This window comes from Cheilinus undulatus, linkage group 2 (assembly GCF_018320785.1).
Source record: "Cheilinus undulatus linkage group 2, ASM1832078v1, whole genome shotgun sequence".
NCBI classification, from domain to species: Eukaryota; Metazoa; Chordata; class Actinopteri; order Labriformes; family Labridae; genus Cheilinus; species Cheilinus undulatus.
In genome coordinates this window covers 5,928,082-5,950,250 of record NC_054866.1, presented here as the reverse complement: position 1 = coordinate 5,950,250, position 22,169 = coordinate 5,928,082, and the positions used below count along the sequence as shown (strand labels likewise).

Below are 22,169 nucleotides of genomic sequence, written 5' to 3'. Positions count from 1 at the left end.
TCACCTGAATACCTGCCTGATCTAAAATATTCCTGGCCATCTAAAAAAAGAGTAATACATGGGGCCAATTTGGCTCAGTGGGTAAAGCAGGCGCCATGTTCAGAGGCTATAGTCCTTAATACACTGGTCCTGGGACGGATTCCCAGTCTTGACATTGTTTCCCCCTACACTCAATGAAAAAGCACCCAAAAACAAAACAAAATAACCCGGAACAACATCTTAAGTCCTGAATGTCTCACCTGGCCATGGTGAGAGCCATTATCCACAAAAAGAGAAAACTTGGAACAGTGGTGAACCTTCCAAGGAGGGCGTGGCCTACCAAAATTACTCCAAGAAGGCATAGAGGACGTATCCGGGAGGTCTCAAAAGAACCCAGAACAAAATCCTAAGTCCCGAATGCATCATCCAGCCATGGTGAGAGCCATTATCCACACATGGAAAAAACTTTTAACAGTGGTGAACCTTCCCTGGAGTGACCAGCTTAACAAAATTACTCCAAGAGTGCATTGAAGACTCATACAGGAGGTCAGAAAAAAAACTCAAGACAACATCCAAAGATGTGCAGCCCTCACTGACCACTGACAGAGCCATTATCCACAAATGGAGAAAACTTTGAACAGTGGTGAACCTTCCCAAGAGTGCAGGCCTACCAAAATTACTCCAAGAACACATCAAAGACTCATACAGGAGGTCTCAAAAAAACTCAGAACAACATCTTAAGACATGCAGGCCTCACTGACCACTGAGAGATCCATTATTCACAAATGGAAAAAACTCAAGGAGCTCCTCCCCAGGAGCATCCAGTCTACCAAAATTACTCCAAGAGCGCATCAACGACTCATCCAGGAGGTCATAAAAGAACCCAGAACAACATCAATAGAATTAAAACAATTCTGCGACAAAGAGTGGGCCAAAACTCCTCATCAGTGATGTGAAAGACTTATTGTCAGTCATCATAAAAGCTTGCTTGCAGTTGTTGCTGTGTAGAGTGGCACAACCAGTTATTAGGTTTAGGGGGTAATTACTTTCCACACAGGGCCAGGTAGGTTTGGATGTCTTCTTCAGACTTTTAAATGTTGTTTATGGCTCTTTTGTGACCTCCTGGATGAGTCACTGATGCTCTCCTTGAGTACTTTTGGTAGACTGGCCTCTCCTGAGGCAGTTAATTCCTGTTCCACTTTTTCTCTATTTGTGGACAATGGCTCTCAGTGAGGTAAACTGGAGTCCCAAAGACTTAAAAATATCTTTGTAACCCTTTCCAGAGGGATAGATGTCAGTGACTTCGTTTCCCATCTGTTCAGGAATTTCTTGAGATGGCGCCATGATGTATTGCTTTTTTGGGGCAATGTAGGTTTGGATGGCCTTTTCCCCTTAATTAATGAAATCATCATTTAAAAACTGACTTTTGTGTGACAAACATGCAAGAACATAAGAAATCAGGAAGAGAGCAAATATATTTCCATAGCACTGTTTAGGAGATTCATCCATGAAACTAAAACGTCTGGTTATTGTTAAGTAAATTCATCGTATAGAGAGACATTTTTATTGGAAAGACTCAAGAAGTTGGCAGCAAAGATGGCTGGGGCTGAGGAGGGCATCTCTACTCATCATCTTTTGTTGTTGTTTTCACTAAGCGCCCCCTGGTGGCAGAATAAGAAGACAAATTGAGAAGGTTTTTACAGGTTTTATTGTTTGTGTATTTATGTCTTGTGGTGCTTTGCTTTGTTCTGCAGTGTTTTGGTGAGGCCTGTGGACTCAGCAGGTGCTCTAATTACCAGCTGGCTGTGGCCCCTCCACCCCGCCAAAATAAAAAAAAACACACCTCCGAGTGGCCGTCTACTTTGATGTGGCCCCGATCCACCACACATGTGGGCCGCGAGCTCACTTAACGAAGGCAGACCCTCTGCAAATGAAGCGCCGCAGCATGGTGCTGCAATCTGATATTTTCAGTAGGAGGTAGGACGGAGAGGGTAAGTGGGAGAGCGAGAGATGGAGGAGAGAGGACAAAAAGAAGCTGGCATCTAAAACTTTTCCTCCTTTTTATATGAAGCTGCCAGTTCTAACCAGTCGGATGTTTTATCTCGGCCCTCGGTGTGCCCTCACGGCTTTTACGGTCCTGACTGTGGCCAGATGTGCGAGTGCAGGAACGGTGCCCGCTGCCACCACATCACAGGATCCTGCCTATGTACCGCCGGCTGGGCAGGACCACACTGCATTCTGGGTAATGGAAGCCACATCATTAAAACGGGGTGTGAGGGAGGCCCTGCTGCAGCCCATCACGACATCCTCTCCTTAAACTACGATGTGTTTGTGAACAATTATCTCTACAGCGATGACTTTTTTAGGGATGGGTACGGGCGCAGAGAGGAGGGGGGATAAGAGTGCCCTCTGGCGTGCATGGTTTAATTGAGGTCTATTCTGGATAAATGCAGCCACGTGTTTATAGTGATCAACATTAGGAGGAGAGAAAGTAACTCAAAAGAGTCTTTAGCAGAGAACCAATCATGCTCCGATGTCTTCATGCCGTTGTTTTAATGATTCCAGTGAAATGCCCGCTGCAGCTCTTACTCTGTCATTCTGCAGTCTTATTCAGGGCTCTCCTCTCGCCACAGTCATTTTGTGGTCCTCGCTGCCCGAGCCAGAGTCAGCAGAAAGCCACTTGCATGACTTAATGATGCATCTCTATCATTAGTGAGTTTTCCTCCTAAAGACTCGGCTCAGACTTTGATCGTTAAGAAGCTCGCAGTAAAGAGCTGCAAATGCTGCACTTTCTGAAGGTGTTGTGAGTCTGTAATGTGTTGTGGTGCAGAGCTGTGAGAGTCACAACGCGTCCAGGTGCAACCACGTCAGCGAGCGCCGCAGCTGCCGACGGCGTGAGTAGCTCATCGCTCAGCAGGACAAATGCTGTCAGAGGTTTTCCTGTTTTTCCATATTCTTTGAATATGACGGGGACAAAAAAACACACTAGGAGAGGTTCGACTGGTGGTCTGCTTTGTGGTCAACAAGTCAAAACTAAACTAGAATGCTTAGCTGGCAGTTATAAGCCTCTGTGAGGAACACAACTGATAAGAGTTATCCATCCAAGTACTCTGCCTCAACGATGCTGAGCCCACCCATCCCTGGGTGAAAATGCTCCATCTAAATGAATGGTGGTGAATAGGACAGGTTAGCATATCTATATTTAATTAATTAATGTATTTTTTTTATTATTGAAGAGGACAGTGCACATTATGGAAGATGTAAATGTGCCAGATTTTAGCCATGGGCTAATTTCCATCCATAGTCCCCGGCAGGTTAATGGTATACATAGAAAAGTGTACATCAAGCACGTTCATATGCAAACATCTTTTTTTCTTGAAACAAATTAATAAGTCAAAAAATGGTTGGTTTTTCATTTGACTGTTGTTGTCTTCAAAATAAAAAAAAAAAGATCTCTCTTTTTTAAGATGAACAGACCGTACGCGAGTGGCTCGTCCCGGCATTAGAAAGAGTCTTTTACTTTAACATTATAAAATAAACAAAAACTACAAGTGCATCTCAGTGTCTGTTCAGACTCTCTGTCAAATTCGAGAAATGGACCCTTCATGTGACACGAGGTTTCATAAAGGACCTTATGTTTTTATTTTGACTAGGGGTGTAACAGTTCACCAAACTCATGGCTCGGTATGGGTTTGGTTCATTGATAAAAAAGAAAAAATTCCCAGATTTATAATTCAGAGATGTCCCTCACTTATTATTTATTTCTTTTATTAACATTAGGTCTGCTTATACTTTAAAAAATGTTTGAAATATGTATTCGAATCAATCAATTAATTAATCAATACTTTGATCCATCTAGTGTTATAAAGAACTATCAGTAATAGTTGCTACAGTCTGTGGTATATTAAACATAGAAAAAAAAAGAGGAAAACAAAAAATAAAAAACAAAAAGTAGGCAAAATTAAAAAAACAAAAAACACAGCCTAATATCATGACTTGAAAAAAAAAAAAATAACATAATATGCATTTTGGGCTGCACAGTGGTGCAGGGGTTAGCGTTGTTGCCTCACAGCAAGAATGTCCCGGCCCCCCCCCCCCCGAATGTGTGAGTAATCTGTTGACATGCAGACTACAGCTCCTGCTGTCACAGAGTGATCCCTGGTTTAACGTCAGTAGGAACACAACACTGGTCCAACATTTGCCCTCCCTACACCTCTCTAGTTTCAGCCCAAAGCCATAGGGTCTTCTTTTATTTTCCCCTATTTGACAATTAAAAACATGGTGTAAAATATGCTATTTATGCTGGATTCATTTTTTTCTATCTTTTTCAGAATTCGTATAATTACTGTTAAAGTTTGATGATGATTTTTTGGCTCACAGGGGCCAATGGGCTGTTGAGTTTTGCAGCAATATTGACTCCATACCTTTTTGCATGGATATGAATATGGTGTGCCTCCAGTTTTTGGCTTGATCTCAGGAGTGCTTTGGCCACAAAAGTTTGATAACCACCCCTAAACAATACGTCAATATGCTGTCAATATACAGCCTGAAATGTTTCTGCTTTTGATGAGCCATTGAAAAGGTGTACCGAATGAAGTGGTCAGTGAGTGTATTAATAGTCTGTGTCACCTGTGATCTGTCTTTTTAAACCTACATCTCTATAAATCTAGCCTCCTTCTCTCCAGTACTTTTTTATCTATTTGTTGCTGATGTTTCATGTAAACGTAATGGAGTTGTCTCACTCTCAATCCTAAAACTTACTGTGTCAAAACAAATTGTCCAATTATCCTCGGCTAAATAAGCAGAAATCCTTTGGAAACACTGACTTTTTTAGCTGAACATAAACTATTGTGTGTTCCGTCTGAAGCCTGTTCTGAGGGATTCTTTGGCGAGGGCTGTGAGCGGCGTTGTGACTGCGTCCATGGTGTGAGTTGCCACTGAGTGACGGGCCGCTGTGAGCGTGGGCCAGGCTGGAGAGAGGCCAGCTGTGACAAACGTAAGAGCGTTTACAGCCGAGGAAACTGCAAACAGAGTTAAAATTGGGAACAGAGGAGCTTTGATTATTTGGATAAAGTGATTATGTGTTTGTCAAACCGTCAACCTGCTTTCCGGGGCTCTGTGGAGCTTCCTGCACCTGATGGCGTGCCTGCCAGGCCGGGGTGTCCTGTCACCACGAGACTGGCAGGTGTTGGTGCCCTGCTGGGCTCACGGGGCCCAGCTGAGGGAAAAGTAATAAAAAAAATTAAAAAAAAAAACACTGTGGCAAAATCCCATTGAGTTTCCTGCAGAAATCTAAGATTCTCACTGGCAAAGTTTGTGTTTTATTTGTAATGTTGGTGGCTCTAGTCAGAATGGCTGCTCAAATATTTGACTGTTAATCCATTAACAAAGGCGCAAATGCTGAAAAAGTTAATGCAATAATTCTCAGGATGTGCCAGATCACAAAAGTCACAGTTTGGTTCCTACCTCAGTTTTGGTGTCATGGTTTAGTTCAAAAGGAAAGAAGCACCAAGAAGTGATGGCTGCATATTAAGGGCCCTGACCTCAGAACAAGGACCCTATTGTATCTGTAGGTGATATTATTTTTCCCTCAAAATAGTTGCTAATTTGGAGGCCTTAACATGTTCAAAAACGTACCAAACTTGCAGATATACCAGTCCTGGACCAATAAACCAATAAAAAACAAATATACGGTCTTTTAAAACTATGTAAAGAAAGGAAAATAATGAAGGCTAAAGGTCAAAATTTGATGTTTTTGGGGCATTTGACAGGACTCAAATTTCCACTAACATCATCCACAGATTTAAACTGATTGACTCCAGAATTTTTTTTTTTTTTTTAGAGTTGAGCAAATTGTAAATTTTGGGCATGGGGTGGGAAATATCTGGCCCTTTGAATTAGGATTTTTTCCCATCTAAAATCTATTTGAACCATCAGCCCCAGCAGACCATTCAACCGAGGCTTGGATGGCTCTTGGACCCATATCCAAACCCCAACAGGAAGTCCAGCAGCTTCAACTCAATTTCAAATTAAGGCATGTTCAATTGTGCCAAATGACCTTAACCTGTTGCATAAATAATTTTGTATTCTTCTACAGTTTCTGGCAAAATAAAAAGTATCACACTTAACATGCTCATGTGCAAACATCTCATCATAGCACCCCCTACAGGCAACAGGAAGTGGCACAAATGTGCGATTTGTTTATTTCTCTTACTGTGCTAAAACTATCAAGCTCAAATTTTGAGAAGTCCTCAATTAATTGTCCACAACACAGATTTTTCATTGAAGGATGCCTCAAGGCTGCTGTTGAGCATTTAATCTCGCCAATTTCACAGGAAGTTGGCATAACTCTTAAATGAAACATCTGATTTCTTTCAAATCTTACATGTATCATCAATGTTTACCCCTTTACACCTTCATTTGTTGGTTGGTTGTTACTTTGATATAGCTCCACCTTCTGTAAGACGCCAGTTACACCTCCAACATAGAATGTACGATCTTTGAATTTCATATGATTATCAGTCATGCCCAGAGCACATCTGCATATTAGCATCTTGGCTCATCATACTGCCTCCTAGTGTTGACAGTCAGTACTACCTCATATACAAAGTGAAACAAGCTCATTGTTTTTGATTTGGTGGCAGTTCTGGGAGGACTTACGTGGTCTCTCTGCTGTACTGTAGCAAACCACATGGTTTACCAACACCCAGCGGTGGCGTCACACCTAGGGTTGCCACATAGCCCGACATGCACCACAGTGCAAGGGTCCCTCAGTGCTGCTTGCAGCCCTAGTTACTTTCCTCTACACTAGCCTTTCATACTTTTAATAGGAGCCTATTAATATAGAATAAATTTAATTTGTGTTTATTCAAATCATTGTGAGGTTTTAATGAGATTTAATCCTTGGTACGTGATGTTATTGTGATGAATTTACATTGTTTTTGATTTATTGCAGTCTTGATTTTGATAGATGGAGGGCTTAGAAAGTTTTAGTTCAGTGGACGATCTCTGTTGTTATAACAAGACAGGCTTCAGCTTAACCACGGCGAGTTTGGACGGCTTATATTTTTATTTTAACTCTAAGTGAGACGGCGAACCACAGTCAGTGTATCGATACACATCAATGGAAGATTACACCCCTATTCATAACCATCAAAAGTATTATCAACTCTCTTATCAACCTCTCCTTGCATTCTCATGGTGAAGATTTCTTCCTGGAAACAACCGCTCCCAGGACTTGTTGCTGCTGTTTCATTATTTAGACCGTACCATTCAGGACTGTGTACAAACAGCTTCACCACCCCCCCCTCGCCACCTCAGCTCCTTTCCTCTCCTCATACGCTCCCCAGACATCTGATAAACGTTACACACCAGTTGCCAAGTAAAACAGAAGGCATTGTTTTTGTCTCCTCGGCGGCGGATAAGGGCTTTTGGAAGGCAGACACGCATAATGACAGCAGCGTAATTGCCTCTTTAGTCTGGCGTTCTTTCTTATCTGTTCCCCCCTTGCTGCCTGCCGCTGCCTGACGGAGTGTCCGAGAGCTGCGGTCTCACCCCAAAACATGCTCGGTTCACAGATTCATCTTGTTGGCTATGACAGATAGTGTATAGACGCCATTCATTACTGTGATGAGTGTATGTGTTTGTATGCAGGGAGGCTGTGTGAAAGAATGTCTCTCTGGGCCTTCCTGGGTTTGGGCAGCAGGGAAAGTTGTTGGAGTTTGTTTTGTTTGTACCAATCAATGCTGAATGTCCCAGTATGTCTGCAGACTCATTTAATGGGATGGGGGAGAAACATCTCTGTTCCCACAAACGATTTAAGGCTTAAAAATCAGTTTTCTTAATCAAATAACTAAAAGTACCATGAGGCAGTCGTATGCCTCCATTAGGTACAAATACTGGATGGTGAAAGGAAAAAGGAGGCTCATTATTCATTTTTACACCACGTTCCAAATTATTATGCAAATGATATTTTTCTCTGATGCAGATGACAGTCAGTATAATTTTCAAGTCATCAACCGTTAGAGTATATTTCAAAATATTTTATAGGCTATAAAAAACTGAAAATGGTCATTTGTTGAATTTGCAGCATTAGGAGGTCATATTCACTGAAATCAAAGCTATTTCAATCAAAAACATCTAAACAGGACAAGTTCCATGTTAACATAGGAGCCCTTCTTTGATATCACCTTCACTATTCTTGCATCCGTTGAACTTGTGAGTTTCTGGAGAGTTTCTTCTTGAATTTCTTTGCAGGATGTCAGAATATCCTCCCAGAGCTGCTGTTGTGATGTGAACTGCCTCCCACCCTCATAGATCTTTAGCTTGAGGATGCTCCAAAGGTTCTCAGTAGGGTTGAGTTCAGGGGAGGATGGGGGCCACACCATGAGTTTCTCTCCTTTTATGCCCATAGCAGCCAATGACACAGAGGGATTCTCTGCAGCATGAGATGGTGCATTGTCATGCATGAAGATCGTTTAGCTATGGAAGGCACGGTTCTTCTTTTTGTACCATGGAAGAAAGTGGTCAGGCAGAAACTCCTCATGATTCCGGCCAAAAAAAGGACTCCGCCCCCTCTTTGCTGACATCACAGCCTTGTTGGGACATGGTGGCCATCCACCAACCATCCACTACTCCTCCATCTGGACCATCCAGAGTTGCACAGCACTCATCAGTCAACAAGACTGTTTGAAAATGAGTCTTCATGTGTATCTGGGCCCTCTGCAACAGTTTCTGCTTGTGAGCACTGGGTAGGGGTGGCTGAATAGTAGGTTTATACACGACTGCAAGCCTCTGAAGGATCCTACACCTTGAGTTTGGTGGGATTCCAGAGATAACAGCAGCTGCAAATATCTGTTTGCTGCTTTGTAATGATATTTTAGCAGCTGCTCTCTTAATCCCATGAATTTGTCCGTCAGAACCCTTCCTCATTATGCCTTTATCTGCATGAACCTGTCTGTGCTCTGAATCAGCCACAAATTTCATTACAATACTATGATCATGCTTAAGTTTTTGTGAAATATCCAATGTTTTCATTCCTTGTCCAGGGCATTGCACTGTTTGAGGTGTTTTTGGCAGCAGAGATCCTTTTTCTTTCCTATATTGCTGAAACCTGTGGCCTGCTTAATCATGCATAATTATTTGGAACGCGGTGAAAATTCTTTTTGGAAAACAAAAACTCTCTTGATTCCTAATTTAATATGAACTGCCTGAATGAGCAAAGTACAGTCTTTGTTTTCTAGATAAATGTATTCAATTTTACTCATTTTTTAAAACACACTTTTTCACATTACAGTTAACAGCATTAACAGCTGTGCTGTAGCTGAAGGCCGGGAAAGCACCAGGTGTATTTGGGATCCAGGCCCACCTACTCCATGTGGAGAACAGGCATCATACCTACTGACTGGAAGAGGGGCATAGTTGTTCCTATTTGGAAGGGAAAAGGTGATGTGCAATAGCTATAAGGACATTACACTTCTCCCAGTGCCGGGCAAGGTCCTTGCTCTGATTTTGCTCAGCAGGCTCCTTGATCCAAGGCTGAGATCAACCACAGACTTGAACTCCTGCATTGGCATTATGGGTTCACTGATCAAGGCAGTGTGGCGTTCCTGGTATCTGAGCATGCGGACCAAAGTCAGAGTCTTAAAGTCCTTGGTCCTTGAAAGGCCTGGGCATTAACTGATGGCCAGAGGTGCAGGCTAGACTCCTTCATGACAACTTCCTTTGACACGTCTTTTGATATTGTTGTTAGCCTGTGTGTCTAACGCTCAGGAGGGTGGGGACAGGTAGAGTCAGTAGCTTGACACAGGAACGGCAGCCATGCTCTTACGGATACCTGGCGTGTTTTCCTGAGCCTGATCCAGCTAAGTGCATACTGGGTGCCCAGGACCCAGTGGGCTGGACCAGACACCAGAGGAGACTGCTAGAGGGGGCAGCTTGGAGGATACCTGGAGAGATGGGGCATGGGCCTGGAGCAGGCCTGGCTGATGGCCATCATGATCTCGCCCCCCCTTATCTCCCTGATCTTCTCCACATAGCCACCTCCTCCCACTCCATCAGATCCTCCTCCTCCTCCATCCACCTCACTGTGCTCTCTGCCTGTGTCAGCACCATGGGGAGCAGAGCTTTAAGCCGCTCTGCTCCCCAATGCTGGAACTCACTCCCACCAGACATCTGGAACATTGACTCTCCCTTTTTTAAATCTAGACTCAAAACTCACCTGTTCAGGATAGCCTATTCTTTGTAATTACTTTGTCCCACTGTGTTAGCTTTTATCTATTGTTTTTATTGTAATTGTTTTTATCTGTAAAGTGACCTTGGGTGTTGAGAAAGGCGCTTATAAATAAAATGTTATATTATTATTATTATTATTATTATTATTATTATTATTATTATCAGGACACCAGAGTAGTACAGGACCAAGGTTGACGTGGTGGAGTGCCGAACCAGCATACCTGACCTGGTCTTTGTGTTTTACCCTTGCTTCTCAGTTTGAGCTGTGTTTTGGTGAATATTGCTATATGAAATATTGATAGTATAGAGGTATTAAAGGTGCCAGGAATCATCAAATTTAGGTGTTTATGACCAAACATCTTTGTATATGTGGATGTCTCTTGTTGTTTACATGAATTGTTCCTCTCTGTTTTATTCCCAGTGTGTCCTGTTGGCACGTTTGGAGTGAACTGCAGCCAGCTCTGTGAATGTTCAGGTGACCAGGCCCAGTGCCATCCTGTGACGGGGAAATGCAGCTGTTTACCGGGCTACTACGGCACCCGCTGTCAGCTGCGTAAGTGTAACGGTGATACTCCTCTTAAAATGGTCCCACAGTAATGATTGGCTGTAGAAATTTCATATTTCTTGTAAACTGCCTGCAGTTTCTTGTGAGTGTACTCTAAAACATCTTAACTAAACAATAAACCGACCTCTTCCTTTGCCGTGGTTTGTCTCCAGGATGTCGAGCGGGGACTTTTGGACCAAACTGTAAGTCCAGATGCAGCTGCATCAACGGTGGTCGCTGTGACTTCAGGACGGGGGCGTGTTACTGTCCTCCTGGATTTATTGGAGCAAACTGCAGCTCAAGTTAGTGAAGAAAAAAAGCTCATGAAAAGACTTGTGTTTAATTATAACTCTAGATAGTTTATGTCCACAACCATGATGGTGTGTGAAATCACATTTATCTACTGTTTGTGTGAATTTAAATATGATTATTGAACAAAGGTTGTCCAAGTGGGTACTATGGGAAGGACTGTGCAAAGCGGTGCTCCTGTGGAGAAGTAGGGCAGTGCCACAGAGTAACAGGGAAGTGTATCTGCAGCCCTGGACGGATGGGACCGTCCTGCCAACAAGGTAAGATTTCAATAAGTTGTCTTTGACCTCTTTGGAGCAATGAGCACATGCATTTACAGTGCTGGAAAGCTGAGATGAATTTCATTGGTCACACCAAAGCCTGATTACTGCCAGACCTGTTGAATCAAGAAATCCCTTAAATGGAACCTGTCTGACAAAGTGAAGTAGGCTGAAAGATCAACACATCAAGGTGCCATCCAAAGAAATTCAAGAATAGATGAGAAACAAAGTCATTTACATCTACCAGTCTCTAAAGGGTTTCAAAGCCTTTTCTAAGGCTTTTGGACTTCAGTGAACCATAGTGAGAGCCATTATCCACAAATGGAGAAAACTTTGAATGATAGTGAACCTTCCCAGGAGTGGGAGGCTTACCAAAATGACTCCAAGAAAGCATTAAAAACTCTCCCAGGTGGTCACAAAAGAACACAGAACATCTGAAGACCTGGAAAAATCCTCCAAACCTACCTGGCCCTGTGTGGAAAAAGTAATTGCTGCCTAAACCTCATAACTGGTTGTGTTTGTGATTATTGGCAATAAGTCTTTCACATCTCTGTGGAGGAATTTTTGCCCAATCTTATTTTCAGATTTGTTGTTATTTTTGTCACATTGGAGGGCTTTCCAGCATGAACGGCCTGTTAAAGGTAACGCCACAGCATCTCCATCAGATTTATGTCTGGACTTAGACTGGACAACTCCAAAACTTTATTTTGTTTTCTGAGCAGTTCAGAGGTGGACATGCTGGTGTGTTTTGGATCATTGTCCTGCTGCATAACCCAAGTGATCTTGAGCTTGAGGTCACAAACTCAAGGCCAGATTTCCTGGTAGGGAACAGAATTCCTGGTTTCATCAATTATGGCAAGTGGTCCAGGTCCTAAAGCACCAAAGCAGTCCAAACCATCACACTACCACCACCATGTTTGTTGGTATTGTTATGGGCGAAACCCGGGTACATGAACAATGCCAAAAACCAAAGCCCTAACATCCAGTGTATTAACAAAAAGAAATGAAAGAAAACAGGACCAGATTTCAGTATAGGAAACACCGGCTGGGTAAGCTTACATGCATGCCGTTGTTGTCAGGTCTCGGGCCTAGTTCACTCTGGAAACGTTGCGTGATCGGCGAGCCCGGCAGGTTTCATTCAGGTTTGTGGGTTTGGGTTTGCTGTAGTGTCCGAGTTGGCGTCTTCCCATTCTCTCAGTGGCAGCGTTCCCCACTACCTGAGTCTTGTGACGTCATTTAAAGGTGAGGCGCTTTGCACGCACTGCTGACGTGGTGCATTCAAGACTGTTGGACATTCCAACACAGCTTAACCCAATGTTTATTTCCCACATGAAAACCAGTCCAAAACAATTAACAAAGAAAATACAAAAAAGAGGAAAAGAAGAGGAACTCAATCTATCCTGTTTATCATTCCTAACAGTATGATGTTCTTTTGATGAGATGCTGTGTTTTACTCCAGATGGAACACCTTCTAAAAACTTCAGCTTTTGTCTCGTCAGTCCACAGAATGTTTTGCCAAAAGTCTTGGGAATCATCAGGATGTTTTTAGTCAAATGTGAGACAAGCCTTTGTGTTATTTTTTGACAGCAGTGGTTTTGGCCTTGGAACTCTCCCATGATGCCATTTAAACCAAGTCTCTTTCTTATTGTTGAGTCATGAACACTGACCTTAACTGAGTCAAGTGAGGTCTGCAGGTCTTTAGATGTTGTTCTGGGTTCTTTTGTGACCTCCTGCATGAGTCGTCAATGCGCTCTTGGAGTCATTTTGGTAGGCCCGGCACTCCTTGGAGGGTTCACCACTGTTCCCATTTTTCTCCATTTGTTTGAAATGGCTCTCATTGTGGTTGGCTGGAGTCCCAAAGCCTAAGTAAGAGATTACAGACACAATTTAATGGCTTGGTTTCTTGAAATTTCGTTAGATGGCGCTATGATGCGTTTCTTTTTTAGATCTTTTAGCCTACTTCACTTTGTCAGACATGTTCCATTTAAGGGGTTTTCTGGATACAACAGTTCTGGCAGTAATCAGGCCAGGGTGTGGGAAATAAAACTGAACTCAGCTTTCCAAAAATGCAGTTAATCACAGTTAATTCATAATTAACAAGGGGTGCAGTTACTTTTTCATATAGAGCCAGGTAGGGTTTGATGGCTTTTTCCTTAATAGTAGACATAATCATTTAAAAACCGACTTTCATATTTACTCAGGTTATCTTTGTCTGATATTAAGATTTGTTTGATGATCTAAAACATTTAAATGTGACAAATATGCAAGACAAAAGAAATCGGGAAGAAAATACCTTTTCACAGTACTGTAGGATTTTAAAATGATAGTAAATTTAACATTTAGTCTGATGTGTTTCGCCGGGAGCCGCTGGTCTTCAGCAACTCCTCATAAAACTTGCAAATCTAAAACCAGCAGCTCCATGAGGGAACATTTTGCAGCATTTTTCTCAGTATATTAACGACCAAATTCTCCGTTTCCTCTCTGGGAGGCCTCTGATGATGGAGGCTGCTTTCTCAGCAGAAACAGGATTTCTTATCACTCCCATTATCAGCAGCTCTGCTACAATGCTAGTGGGGATTTCCAAATGTTCTCTCCTTATACCTCCATGTTCTTGGACACACCGCCTCTCTCTCTGGATGTTTACAGAAACTTATAAGTAGCTCGTTCTCCATGTTCCGTGTCGCTGGATTTGGCAAAGCAGCAAACAAACAGACAGGAATGGAAGATAGCTGGCTTATTGTTTTTTCAGTCTAAATTACCCAGAGAAACATGATTATTCTTTTATAGCAGAGCCAAAGGAGACCACTCCATAATGAGCTGCTGCTTAAATAAACATGGATGTGATTAGCACTGTTCGGTGTTTTTCTGTTTAAAAGAGAAGACAGACTGAGCATGCTCAGTACGTCTACAGACACAGTGAACTCGAGCTACCGTTGGAGCTCTGTTGGGAAGTTTTACTTTACTGTCCTTCAGTATAAAGGCACAATGAGAGACTTGACTTATCAACATGGTTTATTTACTTATTCTAAGTTTATTCAATTAGGGAGCGCGCATTAATCAACATATTTGCCATTCACCTCAATGTAAATATGCCAGAATTAGCACAGTAGCTAAATTCATCCATCGTCCTAAGGCAGACTACTGCAAAAACACCCACGGATTTAAAATTACAGGACACCTCACAGAACAGTTCACAAAACAGAACACAGTAAACCTTGCAACATTTTCCAGCTCTTCCTGTGGGATTCCGAGATGTTCCCAGACCGCATGAGATATATAATCCGTCCACTCTGAGGTCTCCTCCCAGTTAGGCGTTTCAAAGAGAGCTGCCCATGCTTCCTAATCAGATACCCAAACCACCTCAACTGGCTCCTTTTGATGCAAAGGAGCAGGGGCTCTACTTCGGGATCCTCCCGGATGTGCGAGCTCCCCATCCTATCTCCAAGGCAGATCCCAGGCGCGCTCCTGAAGAATGTCATTTCAACTGCTTGACCTTGTAACCCCATTCTTTCAGTTATTACCCCAACCTCATGACCACTGGTGAGGGTTGGAAGGAAGATCAACCAAAAGTGAGAGCTCTGCCTTTCGGCTCAACCCCCTCTTCACCACAATAGTACAGAACAACGCATGCAACACTGCAGATACTGCACCAATCCACCAGCCAATCTTATGGTTCATTCCTCTCTCACCCGTGAGCAAGACCCCTGGATCCTTGAACTCCTTCACTTGAAGCAAAGACTCACTCCCCACCTGAGGGGAGAAATATACCGTGTTCCGGCAGAGAACCACGGCCTTAGACTTGGAGGTACTGACCCTCACCCAGACTGCTGTGCACTCAGCTACAAACTGACCCAGTGCCTGCTGGAGGTCCCTGTCTGAAGGAGCAAATAGAACCACATCATCTGCAAACAACAAAGATGGAACCCCGAGGTCCCTGAACCAAAAAGTCGCCTCCCCCTGGCTCTGCCTCGAGATCCTGTCCATGAAAATCACAAACAGAATCGGAGTTAAGGGGCAGCCCTGATGGCTACCAATGTGCACCAGGAACAGTCCTACTTTGTGTTTAGGATGCAAACACAACTCTCCCCTCTGTTATACAAGGATCTGATGGCAGCAGCCCTGGGATTAGAAATTCCTGCAGTACCCCCCACATGAGCCAGACATGATTGTAAGCCTTCTCTAAGCCCACAGAACATATGTAGACTGGATTAGCAAACTCCCATGGTCCCTTTAGGAGCCCCGCAAGGGTGAAGAGCTGGTCCACTGTCCCATGGTTAGGAAGGAATCTGCACTGTTCCTCCTGTATCCATTCTAATAAGTTTGTTTGCATTTAAGGGTTCTGTCACACCTAACCTGTTTGGTTGAAATGAACCTGAGTTCATTAGCAGAGTTGTTTTGGTTCATTGGTGTTGGTGGGACAGCTGACCACCAAACTCTGGTTTCGATCAAACAACTGGACTGAGACCACTTGAAGAGATGGGCCACCGTCTGCTTTAATTTGTGGTGGGAACACAAACCAACCTCAGTCCAATCTAACTCCCATAGTCAGCCACAGGTCGACTTTCTAACTGGATGTTAATGTACAGGCTGGTCCTATATCTGTGAGACATTTGTTCATGTGAGTAGGACAGAGGGACCAGTATTTATTTTAACTTTATGTGGTTCTTGTGTTTTTGAAGCATGTCCTAGGGGGCGCTATGGCCTGCAGTGCAGACACACCTGCAACTGTCAGAATGGGGGTCAGTGCGACCCTGTTGATGGGTCCTGCCACTGTGGACTGGGCTGGACCGGAACTCACTGTGACGAAGGTACAAGTTCACTCAGTGACACAGAACAAATACACTATGATCCACGGGACCCTCATTAGAAGAAAACCAGTCCTAGAAAATACAGAACAAGGAATACTGGCATCCCTTTATTTGTAGGTAAGACTGGGTGTTCACTGCCATTTCCAGCCAGTTGTAATGTTGGCATTTTAGTGTGCAAATGAAACTTTTAAAACATCCAACCAATGATTTTTGCACCCCTGCTATATGATCTGATGGGCAAGTATGACCCCAAAAAAGGAAATCAAGACCAACTGTTGATAAAATTTCCTCTTTAAAACTCCAACAGACTGAGGTTAAAGTCATGTATGCTTATATTTCAGTTGCATGGCACCAAGGCTCCAACTATGGAGTTTTTTTTGTTGCAAAACTCAAGTGAATTTAACTTTTAGAGAGCACAGACAAACTTCTGGAAGAATGGGCATCTAAAGGATTGCAAGTTTAATCACAAATGATGGCAAATAATACAACTGTTACATTTGAGTCCATAGTGACTAAATTCAACATACCTCATAGTTACTACCTGATGAAACAGCTGAGAGTGGAACAGAATCAGAGACTGTGTGGGTTAATAGAATTTATAAACAAAAATAAAGACAGTAAAAATAAGAAAACCTCAAAACTATGTAAGATCTTACAAGGAACAAAGACAAACGCAGATAACACCAGAGAGGAATGGGAAACAGAAATGGCAGTAACAATTTCAGAAGAAGACTGGGAAGAAGTATGTAAAAGAGCCTTTAAGACAACACATTCCAAATACTGGAAAGAGTTTGCCTGGAAAATCAATATGAGGATTTTCATAACACCAAAAATCACATCAAATCATCCATCAGGTAACTCTGCTTGTTGGAGGGATTGTGGGGATCAAGAAGCTAATCATCTACATATTTTCTATTCATGCCCTGTATTAAAAAGGTTCTGGAGGTCAATTCAGGAGAAAGCCTCACATATTCTTCATCTACAGAAACAGTTACAACCAACCAACATCATATTAGGTATCCTTCCGCCAGGAATAGTAAAAGAAGTACCTGTACACAATAATATGCATAGTGGCATTAAAGCAGATCACAAGGCACTGGATGGATATTAAACCACCATCAGTTAATGCATGGAAATTAACAATTGGAAGGCATTAAAGAAATGGAAGAAATCACCTTTAGCATGAGAAACCATGAAGAGGAATTTATAAGGAACTGGAGTAAATGGTCAAGGAATTAGATGGACTTGAGAAATAGAATGGAAAAAAATGTAATTAAATGAATTAAAATTTAGAGGGTTTTTTTCTCTCCCTTTTTTCTTCTTCTTCTTTTTTTTTTTTTTTTTTTTACCATACATGAAAACATGACAGTTTGTGTTGGCATGATGAGGAATAAAAGCCCTGAAGTCACGGAATTATTCATGGCTCTGCTCTGATTGTGAGTGTGCAATCCTAGGACCAATTAAAAAATTGTCCCAGGACTGGCTTGAAATCATTTAGTGACCCTCCTTACCTATTACTCAAGCATTCTCCTCAGACTTCCTGTGATTGGCTCATTAAGCAACCCAATTTTTTTTTTAATTAAAATCTGATATACATTCTTAATCATGGCTCTTATAGACACAGATGTTACTGCAGAGTCTTGATGAAAAATAGAAACATGTTTTTTGTATGTTTGCAGCCTGCCCAATGGGAAGATATGGGACTGACTGTGCACACGACTGTCCCTGCCTCAACAACGGGAGCTGTGACCGTTTCACCGGCGCCTGCAGCTGCACTGCTGGATATTACGGCCACTCCTGTCAACACAGTAAGCAAACAGAGTGATACTCAGTGGTACAATTATCAGCAGTCTCCTTAACTCTCTGGTTGTTAAATCAACCTCCATTAAACGTGACTTTGGTTTAAAACCTACATTCATTCATTCACTCCATTCCCTCCCCCAGGTTGTCCTTCTGGGTTCTTTGGAGTGAAATGTGCCCAAACGTGTGAATGCAAAGTGGGACAAAAATGTGACCATGAAACAGGCCAATGTTTGTGTCCACCAGGCTACCATGGCCCTGAATGCCAAAAAAGTGAGTACAGGAAAATCACAGCTCTGTTTTTTTTGTCATCAATACTTTACCAAAAAGGGATGCTAAAAATTAAAAAGCAAGTTTTTTAAGTTTTAAAGTCACAAATGTTTGACGTTATAAATGGGAACAGAAATCTCCAGCAACACTTGTAGTTTAAAGAACAACTTTATTAGACTGGCACGTATCGGCATGTAGCCTTCAACAGAGTTTCAGGCAGAGATTTCGTTCTTTTTAAGACTCTCTTCATCCACATGCACCTTGGAAGTTGTGAAGTTGTGCCAGAGTTACTCACTTTAGATCTCTGACATTATAAACGGGAAATTTAAGAGCAACCAAACTAGAACAGTGGTTGGATGGCTCCAGTCTCTTGTAAAGCCTGATTAATGCTTCTGCGTCGCGTCGACACCGTACCTACGCCCTTGATGCGACGCCGTCATTGACCATTCAAAGTTCTGCGTCGAGGGAACGCGTCGCTCTGAAATTAACCGCCATGTTGCTAGGGGTGTGTGGCTATGTGTGTGTGGTTTCAGAGGTGTCACGAATCCTTGTTTATAATCCAGTTATGGCAACCGAGGCGGAGCGGGTGTGTTTGGAGTCGGAGCTCATCGATATCAACGAACAAATTCTTTTGTTGCAAATGTTGAAGCGCAAGCAACAGGAGGTGCCTGCGCTTGCGGAGGTGGTCTGTACAACCACTAAACGAGTCGAGGCTGAGAACAGGTGAATTTACCACACTGGGTCGCCCACTGAGGGGCCTGGATGGAGAAATGACGTTTTGAGCGGAGTCTACGCAGAGGGGTACGCGTAGCTACGCCATCGACACGAAGCAGAAACATAAATCAGGCTTTAGTCAGAACAATAGTGATAATGTGATGTCGGGATGAAATCACAAGTTCTGTATGTGGTAGTGCATAAACGGTGAAGCATGATGAGGATGAAACGAGGCCAATCAGGAGAAAAGCAAAAATGTTTTCTCCACCAAGAAAGCTTACACTGTGTACACATTAAGAAATGTGACACAGTTCTGATAAAACTGCTGCTGTCTACTCAAAATCCCTTCAGTGGTAGTAACAATTGTAAACCCATGTTGAAGCAGGTCTAGAGAAGAACAGAAACATCTTTTCTGTTGGTAAAACTTTTGGTGTGGCTCTCTGCTCTTGTTCTCGTTGAGAAATGTGGTCAGACCTGATAAAACTGCCGCTGTGGCTACATCTGAATCCCTGGCAGCCAAACTGCAACACCGCCTCCTACTCTCACAAACTCATGCAGCAGCAGGCCGGTAGAAACATCTTCTCTTAAAAAGCTTTCATCGTGGTTCTATGCTCTTTAATTCATAAAATATGATGCAATGATGGAACTGTCGCTACATACAAACTTATTGCCACACACTAGCTGGCAGCCATCAGTGCGACTAAACCCCACCCATGACTACCAACTCATTCACCTCAAATGATGCTGATCGGTTCGAACTGTGTTCCCACTAAAGACTGGAGCTTTTCAAGATGGGCAGATGACAGACTGGCAAATCCATCTGCTCTGTAAAGTTATACTTTTCGGCTCAAAAAATGTCAAGGTGTTTTTTTTTTTTTTTCCAGATTTTTTTCAAATTTTTTTCTCACAAAATATACAACTTTTAGAGCTTGGTGGTTTTTTTCTTTGTAGATGTATGACTTTCTAAACTCAGAATTAAGAATTATTACTTGATTTTTTTCCCCCCACAGATTTATGACTTTAAATTATTTTTTTGTTATTTTCTCTAGAATTTACATCTTTTTTAAACTGGAAAGATATGTTTTTCTTGTAGATATGACTTTTTAAACTCAAAAGTTTAAATATTCGTGACCTCTGAAACTTGGAAGTTCACTTTTTCATTGCAGATTAAGGACTTTATAACTCAGAAGTTAAGAGTGTTTTGATGTACATTTTCAACTACTCAACCTTAAATTTTCCTTTTTTTCTTATAAATCTCAAACTTTTTTAATTTCTAAGGTTTTGTGGGTTTTTTCCTCATAGATGTACAATTTTAAGCACTGAAGTTATGAAGTGTATCATTTTTTTTACATTCAGGACATTTATAATTGAAAATGTAAAAGTTTAATTTGTTCACTGTTTTTTTTTTTCATAAAGTCACAAATATTGAAACATGAAAGTTTTGAGATTTTTCATTGTAAATTTCTGACTTTTTAAACTCAAAAGTTATGAGCCTTTTTTGTTGTAAATTTATGACTTTTCAACCTTGGAAATTAAATTTTTTGTTATAAATTTATAACTTCTTAAAATTTTAATATTCTGAGGTTTTTTTTCTCAGAGATTAATGCCGTTTTTAGTTTTCACCTTAATTTGTGTATTTTAAACTGGAAAAATAGATTTAGGAGAGTTGATTTACAATTCTTAACTTAAAAATCTCCCTTTTTTCTCCTAGATTCACGACTCGAAAATTAACAGATCAGCTTTTTTCCACGTTATTTTAGGTGGCTCAAGTACTGTCATACTTTTTTAACTCGCCTGTCGTTTCGTTAGTATTTGGTTTGTTGGGACAGAACTGGTCTGGTCTACTTGTTGTGACAAAAAGCTGCAGACCAAAAACCAGGTCCTCTGTCGCTGCTATGTCCTCTGATGTTTTAGTGTTGGACGCCACAGCAGTTTCACTCAGCTGCTCCATGATGATTGTGCCTGTGCTGAGGAGGTCCTGTCTAAGTATACGCTTTAACTGAAAACCAAAAACCTGGTACCAAAGCAGAGTTTGATGGGAGACGAATCAGGTTGAGTCAGTCCTTGATACAGAAACAGACCAAAATCTTCTGGTGGCCTAAGCATGTTTTTTTTTAACTCCTATAAAAGCTCCACATCTGTGGGCTTCCAGAGGAGGGAGATGTGTAAAATACCATATTAAAGTCTGTTTTAAAAAGAAAACAGATCCAATCCTTCAAGTTTTAATAGGTTTTAGAATACCCACAGTAAAGCATGAGCATGAAGACACTGTTTCACTCCCATGAATAAACAGGCAGCTGGAGTTCAGCTGCAGCAGGCAGACACGAGCATACATGAATGAAGGATTTGGAGTGAGCGTTCCCCGACAGACAGGCGAGCAGGTAGGTGGGCAGGAAAGCAGGCTGGTTATATGATGAGAGACGGGTGTTTCCTGACTGCTTAATGCATTCCTGTTACATCCTCGTGCCCTCCTGCTCACTCGCGGGGCTCTCAGCTGCAGCGTGAGCGCCTAAATGGCCACTTCAGTCCCAGCAGGAGACATGAGCGAGCATGAAGAGCAGCTGTAAGGCAGCCAAAGAAACACCAAGCTGGAGATGTGTCTGCATGAGAGTGTTGATTTTCTGTTCACTGAATGCATTTGTGAGTTTGTGTTGAACCGTTTTCCTAACTATAAATGCTTGCATTTGGCCTGTCGGCCTACTTTTGCTGCTTAATGTTGCATTAACATGGAATCAGGCAGACAGAAAAAAACATCTGGTATTCATCCAATAGAAGAGCAGAAAGACAGAACAAAGCTTATTCCTATACTAAAGTGGGATTATTGACAGAGTGGGGACTAAAATGAGTGTAGTGGAATTATTTAGAGCGTGTATTTACATAAAATTATTCTAATAATGTTGTCAACAATAACATTTCTGGCTGCAACGTGGGTGTTCTCGTCAGTATACTTGCCTATATGTGGCATGAATAATAATGTGAAATATGTGACTGCATAAATATTCACCTCCTTCAAGTCAGTATTTCATAGAGTCACTTTTGGCTGCAATCCCAGCACTGAGTCTGTGTGGACAGGTCTCAGCACATCTGGATACTGCAATTTTACTCCATTCTTCTTTGCTAAACTGCTCAAGCTCTGTCATGGGGATCAGCTGTGAACAGCCCTTTTCAAGTCCAGCCACACATTCTCCATTGGATTGAGATCTGGGCTTTGACTTGGCCACTCCAGAACATTCATCTTGTTGTCTTTAAACC

General features: G+C 42.1%; 1 protein-coding gene across 1 annotated transcript in view; it reads left to right on the top strand.

Annotated features, from left to right (window-relative positions):
- Positions 1 to 22,169, top strand: part of megf6 (multiple EGF like domains 6) — a 132,311-nt gene that overhangs the window by 107,702 nt on the left and 2,440 nt on the right. The window contains 9 exon segments of the mRNA XM_041806678.1: positions 2,094 to 2,221; positions 4,847 to 4,975; positions 5,080 to 5,208; positions 10,634 to 10,765; positions 10,930 to 11,058; positions 11,197 to 11,325; positions 16,005 to 16,133; positions 17,813 to 17,941; positions 18,078 to 18,206. Coding sequence (XP_041662612.1) covers positions 2,094 to 2,221; positions 4,847 to 4,975; positions 5,080 to 5,208; positions 10,634 to 10,765; positions 10,930 to 11,058; positions 11,197 to 11,325; positions 16,005 to 16,133; positions 17,813 to 17,941; positions 18,078 to 18,206 — 1,163 coding nt within the window.